This window comes from Pteropus alecto, unplaced genomic scaffold (genome assembly GCF_000325575.1).
Source record: "Pteropus alecto unplaced genomic scaffold, ASM32557v1 scaffold61, whole genome shotgun sequence".
In the NCBI taxonomy this organism is placed as follows: domain Eukaryota; kingdom Metazoa; phylum Chordata; class Mammalia; order Chiroptera; family Pteropodidae; genus Pteropus; species Pteropus alecto.
In genome coordinates, this window is record NW_006434835.1 from 14,934,032 (window position 1) to 14,943,819 (window position 9,788).

General features: G+C 54.8%; 1 protein-coding gene across 3 annotated transcripts in view; it reads right to left on the reverse strand.

Annotated features, from left to right (window-relative positions):
- Nucleotides 1-9,788, reverse strand: part of DNMT3A (DNA methyltransferase 3 alpha) — a 112,728-nt gene that overhangs the window by 11,590 nt on the left and 91,350 nt on the right. For all 3 annotated transcript variants that reach the window (XM_015588190.2, XM_015588189.2, XM_015588191.2), the window contains exons 7-16: nucleotides 6,119-6,334; nucleotides 5,705-5,863; nucleotides 5,207-5,314; nucleotides 4,770-4,926; nucleotides 4,353-4,502; nucleotides 4,203-4,247; nucleotides 3,364-3,443; nucleotides 2,618-2,730; nucleotides 1,962-2,145; nucleotides 1,627-1,711 (exon numbers count right to left, since the gene is read on the reverse strand). In XM_015588190.2, the coding sequence (XP_015443676.1) occupies nucleotides 1,627-1,711; nucleotides 1,962-2,145; nucleotides 2,618-2,730; nucleotides 3,364-3,443; nucleotides 4,203-4,247; nucleotides 4,353-4,502; nucleotides 4,770-4,926; nucleotides 5,207-5,314; nucleotides 5,705-5,863; nucleotides 6,119-6,334 (1,297 nt within the window). The remainder of the gene's footprint in view (nucleotides 1-1,626; nucleotides 1,712-1,961; nucleotides 2,146-2,617; nucleotides 2,731-3,363; nucleotides 3,444-4,202; nucleotides 4,248-4,352; nucleotides 4,503-4,769; nucleotides 4,927-5,206; nucleotides 5,315-5,704; nucleotides 5,864-6,118; nucleotides 6,335-9,788) is intronic.

Here is a 9,788-nt window from a genome sequence, read left to right on the forward strand (position 1 = left end):
TCAGAATCCAGGGAGGATAGCAGCTGACTTTTGGGTGGCCTTTTCTTTGCTGTTTCTCCATCTTGCACACACTGGTCCTTCCTTACCACCCCGCCCCCCAAAACATCACCTCCTGCTGCAATTCTACTCATTCTTCAAGACTCGACATAAATGAATCCAAAAGTGTTTCATCGATGTCCTGCTCCAACGCCACAGCCCCCTGGAAGCACGTCCCCTCTTCTGTAAGCCCCCAGAGTGTCTCTCTACGTCATCAGAGCAGCCAGTGTGTATTCCTATTCAGCCTTTCTCCTGCCTTTCTCCTGAGCTGCAAAGGGTCTTCAAGACTGAGTAGGTCTCATTCACGTGTTTCTTCCTGAGCTAACTGCATCCACTTCCTTACCATGATTCCCACACAAACACTTGCTGAATAAAGGCAAAGAAACAATTAGCACAGACCCTGAAAGCTTCCAGAAAAACAGGCCATCATGGCACCATTTCCAATGATCCCATCAGAACTCTCCAGCAAGAAGCTTTTACAGCCTCTCTGGGGTGTGACATGGTTTTTAAGGCCTGGAGATTTCCACCTGGGAAACCAAAGCCGTAAGTTAACCTTTCTGGGTTCACAGAATATCAGCACTAAATTGTGAACAAAAGACAGACAAAACACCTGGCCGAGGATGCCACCCCCACCCTAGCCCTCTGGGCTCAGACTACCCATCCACAGGAAAGCAAGTTCAAGTTCTAGGAAAATTACTCCTTTCTTAAGAACTAACAATCCTTCACCTGAGGGCAGGGTGGGAGTGGATGCTGTCAATACCACCTTCCATGAGGGCTTTCTGGCAAGGTCAAGGAAAACCATATTAAAAAAAAAAAAAAACCCCTATGCGGGTGACCCAGTATTTATTTCCTAAGAGATAATGGTTTAAGTATATAAAGATGTATGCATAAAGATGCTTGTCACAGCACTGCTCACAACAAAATAGTAAACAACCCAATAGAGTGTTAAATAGATTATGGCACCTGATTCAATGGATTCCTATGAAGCATTCACAAATAAAGAACGGAATTCTATACTGGTCGACATAAAAAAGTAGTCATAATGTCACAAATGAAAAGGCAAGTTACAACACTATGCATTTTACTATCCTTTTGTTTCATCTATCTATGTATAATTATATAAACACTCATATATATGCACACACAAAAAAATCTAAAATGACATACACCAAAACACTAATTATAGGATTGTGGGCAATTTAAATGTTCTTTACTCTCTTATTTATAGTTTGTTGGCAACTTACAATCAAAGCAAAGCAGAATTGCCTATGAATTTGTTTCGGTTGCCAAATCTGTCCTTAGAGAGACTTTGTGAAAACTGTCAATGATCTCTAATGACTGCTCTGCCCTCTGCTGGGGAGCCTCCCCCATTAAGGAAAGTATCCACCAGACATGCTGGTTTACCTTTTTTTTTTTTTTTTTAACTTTTCATTGAACACAAAGTTTCCACTTCAGGGTAATGTTTTTTTTAACAGTTATAATGTTCACTAGTAAATGTTTTGTTTCGCCAGAAACACACACAGCCACAAGCAGAGCTCCAAGTCCCAGGACGAAGATGCCAGCACCTCTCGGGACCTATGCCACGCTCACCTGTAGCAATCCCATCAAATAGAGACAGCACCCGGATGGGCTTCCTCTTCTCAGCTGGGACAGGCGGGTAAACCTTTGGAGGGTCCTAGGCAGTGAACACAACAGGCCAGGTGAGTGCCGAGGCGTGTCCTACAGCTTTGCATGCAGGGCGCCCTCCCAGCCAACTGTAAGCACTTTAAACTTTCTAAACCTGCACAGCTGGCACGTGGCTCAGGCACCTCCGCTCATCACAAGGCCCCAGGACCAAGCGAGGCACTCTCAATTCAGCCCAATCTGCCCTCTGGCAGGTAAGGGTGGAAAAGAGCTCAGGAGCACGCCCCAGGCCCAGCACTCACAAATTCCTGGTCGTGGTTATTGGCGAAGAACATCTGGAGCCGAGAGGGCCAGTCGTCCCGCCGCCGCAGCAGCCCATAGGTGCCCTTGTGCCCACACATGTAGCAGTTCCAGGGGTCTTCCTTAATGGCTGCCTGGGCAGCCCCTGGCCCCACCAAGAGATCTACACACTCCACGCAAAAGCACCTGGAAGGAAGCCCAGTGCAACAGAGGGACTCAGCTCCTGGCCAGTCCTGGATAGAGCCTGGCTGGGCAGGGCTGGGCAGGAAGCTAAAGCCCCAGTATGGGCCAAGGAGGCAGGGATGCTACGGGCTGGGGGGACTCTCACCTGAGCGCTGCTACGGGCTGGGGGGACTCTCACCTGCGGGATGCTACGGGCTGGGGGGACTCTCACCTGCGGGATGCTACGGGCTGGGGGGACTCTCACCTGCGGGATGCTACGGGCTGGGGGGACTCTCACCTGCGGGATGCTACGGGCTGGGGGGACTCTCACCTGAGCGATGCTACGGGCTGGGGGGACGCTCACCTGAGGGATGCTACGGGCTGCGGGGACGCTCACCTGAGGGATGCTATGGGCTGGGGGGACGCTCACCTGAGGGATGCTACGGGCTGGGGGGACTCTCACCTGAGGGATGCTACGGGCTGGGGGGACTCTCACCTGCAGCAGTTGTTGTTCCCGCACATGAGCACCTCGCGGCCCCCACAGCAGATGGTGCAGTAGGACTGATAGCCGTCGTCATCGTACTGGTAAGCACACTCCAGGAAGCAGTTCTAGAAAGCAGGGTGGAGGGTCAGACCACCGATAGGACCCCGGACAGCCAGAGTGAATGCAGACTTTGAACCCAGCCTCTGGGCTCTCACTTTGGAACCCCAGCTCAGCCCTAGAGACGTGACCCTGCCACCCATCCAGCCGGGCTTGGCCCAAACCACAGACCAGGAAAGGGGACATCAATGCCACCAGTAGGTCTCTCTACCACGGCAGTGGACAGAACTGAGGAGGCCTGAGAGAAGGCCAGGGAGGTAGCTGCACCCTTTGTCCCTTGCTGTGGCTCTGGGTTTTCCTCCCGAGTCCGGAGGTCACAGAAACCACCCCCCCAGCAGTCAGCCTGTCCTCCCCCGACTTCGCACTGGTGATGGACGTTGTGAGCCCACATCCAGGACTAGCATGGACTTTAGAGGGAAAAAGAACCTTTCAAAGGAGGAAAAATAAGGGCACGTCAAATGCTTGAAGCCCAGGGGTCTCCCAGGGGTCTGTTTTATCAGGACTCTGCTTCCAGGGCAAACCTTGGAGCCAACCTCCCAGCTGCCCCCAACCCGCCCGCAACGAGGCCGAAGGTGAGGAGATGCGCTCAACCAGGGGCCCAGGGGCGCCCTCTATCACGTCTCTGCTGGGTGTGCCCCCACCTTGCAGTTTTGGCACATTCCTCCAACGAAGAGAGGGTGTTCCAGGGTGACATTGAGGCTCCCACAAGAGATGCAAATGTCTGGAAAGCAGAGAAAGTGGAGTGAGCATGGCTGCAAACCGCCCCCCCCACCACCACCACCAGCCAAAGCCACTCCAGAGAAGCTACAAAACAGGGGCGTGCTGGAGCAGCAGCCAGAAAGGAAGGCAGAAAGGATTCTGGGAGGCGCCCCACGGGACAATCTCAGAAGGCCTCTCATCTCTCAGAGCAGCAATGCCACCAGCCAGGAGCGGCATCATACAGGGACAGGAATCTGATGATGAGAACAGGGTCCTGCCCCCCGTTACTCTGGAAATAGCCCTTGGACAATCCGTAAGTCCTGAGCCCCTGTCTCCATCCTTCCTAGGCCAAGGGCCCCAAGCTAGGCACACTACCACTAAGCCAAGGGAGATACACATGGGTTGCTAATGACCACTGGATGAGAGAGGGTGAGGAGAAGCAGAGGTCAAAAGGTCATATTCAGGCAAGTTCAATCAAATCCAAGAGAGGCCACCCTCTCTGACCCCACTGAGGGCTCCTAACCCCTAACAGCCAGCCCATACCACTGATAGGACAGTAAGATTACGGTGCTGGGAAGGCAGATGTATGCATGAAGCAGGCTTGGAGGTGGTGGGAACATGCAGGACAGACCCTGCTACCGAGTACTGATGTCCCACGTCACCCAAACCTTTCTAAGTACCCAAGCACCAGGCACCCCGCTAGGAGCCAGCCTGCCTGCCCGTCCCGGGGCCAAGACTATTGACTTCTCAGGGACTGTCCAGCCGACCCACCGTGACTCACCCTCGATGTTCCGGCACTTCTGCCGCACCTCGTACACCAGCCGCTCTGTGGAGGGGAGGGAAGCCAAGCATCAGAGGTGGCCGCGAGGGCCTCACCTGCTCCTCTGAACGCTGGCTTCGCCATGCCACTCTCCAGAGCCAGGCCAACTACCTCTCGTGCGTTCATCAATAATCTCCTTGACCTTGGGCTTCTCAGTTGTGCTCTTTCGGGGCTTTTTGGCTGGTGGAGGGGGTGCATAGGCAGCTGCCTCAGGTTCAACCCACATGTCTGTGTAAACTTCTTTGTAGGGATTCTTCTCCTCTGGGCGGGGAAAGGAGGTGGTAAGATCTAGGTTACCAGCTGACAAGGAATCCCAGGTCCCTCCCTTCCTCCATTCTACCTACGATGGGGTGCAGGTTATTCTAAGCTCCAGAGCAGTACTGCCCCTACCCAGACCCCCGGAGAGGGAGACTGTGGCCATTCCCACCAGGCCCCTCAACGGAGGCCTTGGGGGCTCCCCCTAAGCATGACTTTCGCCCCTCTTGCTGGCAGGGGTCCCAGAAGGCTGGGCTGGGCCCCTGCATTTACCTTCTGGTGGCTCCAGGCCCTTGGGGCCAGAGGGCTGGAAGCCCCCGAGGGCCCACTCGATCATCTGTTTGTTCTGCACCTCCACGGCCTTGGCAGTGTCGCTCTCGTCGCTGTCATGGCACGCTGGGAACAGCTTCCCCGCTCGGCTGCTGGCCACCTGCCGGGCAACATGAGTGGGGGAGGGCATCAGGACGGGCTGGAGGACAGATGTGAGTACTGAAGGTAGGAAAAGGTGCAGGGGAGGAGAGAACTATAGGGGAATGTCTGGGGAGAGAGAGTGCAGAAAAGGGGTGAGTGAGGTGGACACAAAAGGAGTCTCTACAGGGCCTGGCAGGCAGCCCCTCTGCCCGGGCCTAACCTCCGTGCTCCAGCTTCTAGATCAACTTGCAGTCCCTGCTGTTTAAGCTCCCTCTCTGAATCTCTCTGAGGGCGCTCACCTGCAGGACTTCGTAGATGGCTTTGCGGTACATGGGCTGCTTATTGTAGGTGGCCTGGTGGAAAGCACTGCAAAAGGAGCTCAGCGGCATCAGCTTCTCAACACACACCTGGAGGGACAACCACCACCCTTGTTTTTCCTTCTTCCACACTCATCAAGCACCCACCACGTGCCTGGCAACTGGCAAGAAAGACTTGGCCTCTGCCCTTGAGAGGACCGGATACATGTACGATTACATGATGCAAAGGACCTGAATGCAAGCAGGCAGGGAATTCTGGGGAAAAGGTTCCTGAAAGGCAAACCCTTGGCAAGTATCCTAGCTCACTGAGCCACCAGAGCAACCTAATTATCTCGCAGGCTTCATCCATTCACACAGAGTGAGAGAAAGCAGAGCCCACTTCTATCACCCCAGTTCCATGCCGTGCCCCCAGCCAAAACCAAAGGCCCTGAGACTAATACTCCTTCCTCCCCAAGGCCACCGCCGAACCCCACAACTCACCACTGAGAACTTGCCGTCTCCGAACCACATGACCCAGCGGGTGCCTTCAGCTGCTCGACTCCGGCCGGTCATCCACCAAGACACAATGCGGCCTGGCCACCAGGAGAAGCCCCGCAGTTTCCCCCACACCAGCTCCCCAATGCCAAAGCCCCGGCCGTCCTGGAGCCCCAAGGAGCAGAAGTCATTACACAGTGGTCACGAGGCCCTGCCACCCTGACACCCCCCCACGGCAACCCAACCCTGGGCATCTGAGAGTCAGGACAGCCAGGAGGGAGCTCCATCTGAATGAACCAAAACTGGGGAGACGAAGAGGCCTGGGACCAGATGGAGAGAGGAGAGCAGGACGGGAGGAGCTGGCAGTGGAAGGACCCAGGACAGAGCTGGACGAGGCAGATGAAGAAGCAAGCCGCTCACCTCGTACTCCGGTTCGTCATCGGCTGCTTTGGTGGCGTTCTTGTCCCCAGCATCGGCCCCCACGGGCTCAGGAGTGGTGGCCACAGTGGGGGATGCAGGGTCGGTGGGCTGCTGCACTGCAGGAGGGCTGGCCTCCTCCACTTTCTGAGACTCGCCAGACCCCTGGTTTTCTTCCACAGCATTCATTACTGCAATCACCTTAGCTTTCTTCTCAGCCTGGGGAAATAAGAAACAGGAGTTACCTTGACCTTTCCAGGTATTAGCAAGGCCACCTGATATACTTAGGGCACTCCTCTCAATCTCCGTGGTCTGGAGACAGTGATGGGAAGTAAAGGGTTGGAGAGATTCTTCCCTCATCAACTCAACTGGCCTGCCACCGAAAACAGAAAGATTTGAAGTTGAGAGGTAAATTCCAATCACTGGGCTCAATTCCAGCCTTCTCTCCTGCCTCTTAGGAAAGCTTCCTCCCAGGTCGAATCTTTCCCGATTTGTCACTGTTATTAGTTGGCCATCCTCTGACTTGAAAAAGTTAATTCTGTTCAGATAGGAATTGTGCACCTTTGCCTAAGCACAGACTTTGGCTCCATCCTCTCCTGATGTATTTCCCAATCAAGAACCTATCCTCTTGGCCTTTCCTCCACAATTTTCCTGGGCAACCATGTGGCGTCCAGACCACAATTCTAGTTTTGTCGTGATGTCTACTAATGATGAAATCACTATGTTTAAAGAGCACGTCTCCTTCCCCATCTGCTCAAACACCACAGAAAGCCCCGGAAGAGCTTGCCCGCTCACATGCCATGCTGGAGTTCTCACGATCACATCCAATGCACGTCCTCTTCCCAGATTCACCCTTTCCTTCTATGTGCAGCTTTCAGGTCCACACATAAACACATTTATTCTTTCGACAATTATTCACCGAGCACACACTACAGGCCAGGCGTCCTCTCTGGACAGCCTCCGCCCTTTCACCGTCTCGAACTTCATCTTTCAGGCTCTGCCCCGCAGGCGCATTTCTTCTCCCAAACTATTCCGGGCTTCCCATTTCCCTGCAAAGGGCCATGAAACCCTCGATTCCCTCAGTTCCGAGGGCTGAGGGCTGTTCAAACCTCATCCTGCCCCAGGTTCTGGGCTACTGAATCTAGAACACGTGGCCCTGACACTTCAAGGCTCTCCAGCCCGTCCACCACAGCTCATGCAGAGAGACAAAATCCCATCTTCGATGTATCTTTCAACACGAAGATTTCCCTGAGAGGTTGCAGCTGTTAATGTAAACCCATCAAGATGAGAAAAGACATCAGAAAGCAACCTGGAGTATGAGTCCTAAGTTGGAAGTCGAGCATCTACATCCCTATCTTAGCCTTGCAACTCATTAACAGCTGACTTGGGAACGGACCCTTCTCTCCCCTAGTTGTTCCAATCTACGAAGGCATTTGAACAGATTTCTCTTAACCTTTTCTGAGTGGTATCGAGTAGTCCAAGACTCTCCAAAGCCTGTCAAATGGCTCATGCCCCTGCCCCCCATCCCAGGGTTCTAGGTTAAGAATTTTGGTTTTTAAGCTCAATGGCCTACTGTCTTAGAGATTCATTTCATTTCATTCGATTTTCAAGTCTTTGCTCCCAGCCAATTGGCTTCTGGTGGCGATTCCTAATAAAACACTGAGGATGGAAGTCCAAATCTTGTTCTTTCTCTGACTCAACAAATTCTAAAATGGGATGATGCATCCTTTGCCCCCCACCCACAAACAGCTGAGGGAATGAGGTGGCAGGATACAGAGCAATTGCTCATCCCTCCCTAGCCCCTCACCTGGTGGAACTTTGTCCTCCCCTTCCTCCTATCAATTATCTACCGCCTCCTCCCCCACAAGAAGGTGGGCCTAGGTATGCACTCAACCAGAGGGGGAGGGGATTCTCTTCTAGAATCATCAGCTGCTGCAGCCCTAACCCTACCAGCTCCACTCACATAAGCACCATGCCTAGCTGTCTCTGCTCCCTTCCCTTCACCCTGCCTCCTCGAAGTCCAAACATGACTGATCTAGACCAGGGTGCTGCTCTGGATGACCCAATGACCCTGCTTCCAGGACAAGGCCCCTCAGCCAGAACAAGTTGTACAGAGGGCAGGAGAGGGGCCTTCTGATGAAAGGAGCCAGAAGTCACTTCCACAGCAAGCAGCAGCGGGTGGGCGCCGGGCTCCCCAGGTCTAGGAGTGAGTCGTGCCTGACACCACCCTCCACACTCCCCCACAGCCCCTTTGTCTCTCTTCTCCACCCCTCCACAGCCAGTTCCTGAACATTATTCTTCCCCCACAACTTCCCCCAGCTTGTCAGATGCTGCTGCTGATGGCTGTTAAGCGCCCCCAACCCACTAGGTGCAGGAGAACATGCACCCAGCACAATTTCTGGCAGACGGAGGAGGAAGAGGGCCTCCTTCGTGACAAGGCCAGCAGGGATGGGGGAAGGAAGAGGGGGTGGGTTAGCAGCAGGAGGCAAGTGAAAAGGGGAAGAAGGGGCAGAGACGGTGGTTGGGTGGGGGAGGGGCCACATTAGAGGAGTCTGCCCAGGGCAGTGCGGGAATGCGTTTTTTTTCCCACCTTCACTCCAACCCATCTCCCTAAGCAAACAATAGGAGAAAGAAGGGCTTTGGCTTTGGGGCTAAAGGCTCCTACCCCTAATTCAGAAGACCCCATCCCAGGGTGGCCAGAGAGATTGGGCAGGATCAGGAAGACCCTATATTACCCTCCAACCACTGCGCCTCAGTGAAGCCACTTTGCCTGGAGTTTGTCCAGCCTGGAAAGCCACTGGCAACTCCACTCTAGTGGAGGCAAAGCCTCCCCGTCCAGTCCCATCTCCTCGGGCAGCTGTCCCACCTCCACTCCCCTCTGCACTCAGGCTGCTTCCTGTTCCAAAGGTCAGAGGTCTGGGAACCCATGCTGACTCCCCGCTGGTGCAGTGATCCAGGGCTGTCGCAGGCACCTCTCCTGTCGCAGGCCACAGCGCAGTGTCAGGCTGCCTCCCACGGCACCCACGGATGTGCCACAGCCCCCTGTCAGTCGCACTGCTCCCTCCATCCCCAGCACCACTTCTTCCTGGCCGCCTGCCCCATGGCACACGAAGAGGCCGAAAGGTTGGCACAGCCTGAGGACAGCGTGGTCCACCAGGAAGGAACACAGGTCAGAAGGGAATGCCAACCACCCAACTGCCAGCCAGCTCAGCAAAAAAGCTGCTTTCGGCCCAACTCCTGGGCTCCCAGCACCCTGTGGCTGGGGCCTGTTCCCCAGCCCATTGACCACTGCCAAGGGCTCACAGCAAGGCTGCTCTTCCTGGTCCCTGAACAACCAGGTCCCACCTGAGCGCAGGGAGGAGTGGGGCTTGGGGCTCCTGAGGAGGGAGTGGGTGGGACAGCAGTAACTCAGCATCTCCAGAACTCAAGCCAGGCAGGGGAGCCAGCTCGTGCGGGCCAGGGAGGCTTACTTGACTCTTCTCAAACCCAGAGGGCTGCAGCGGCCCAGAGATCCTCCCACCGGCACTGCCGCCTCCCCGCCCCCAGCCTCCCCAGGGCTCCGTCCAGGAACCTACCCATAAGGCCAGGTGCAGCCCCTCTGTGGTCCGGCTCAGGTGTGAGGCCCGGCCCTGAAGCTCTGTAAGTAGCTGCCCGTCTGGGGGGAGGGGAAGGG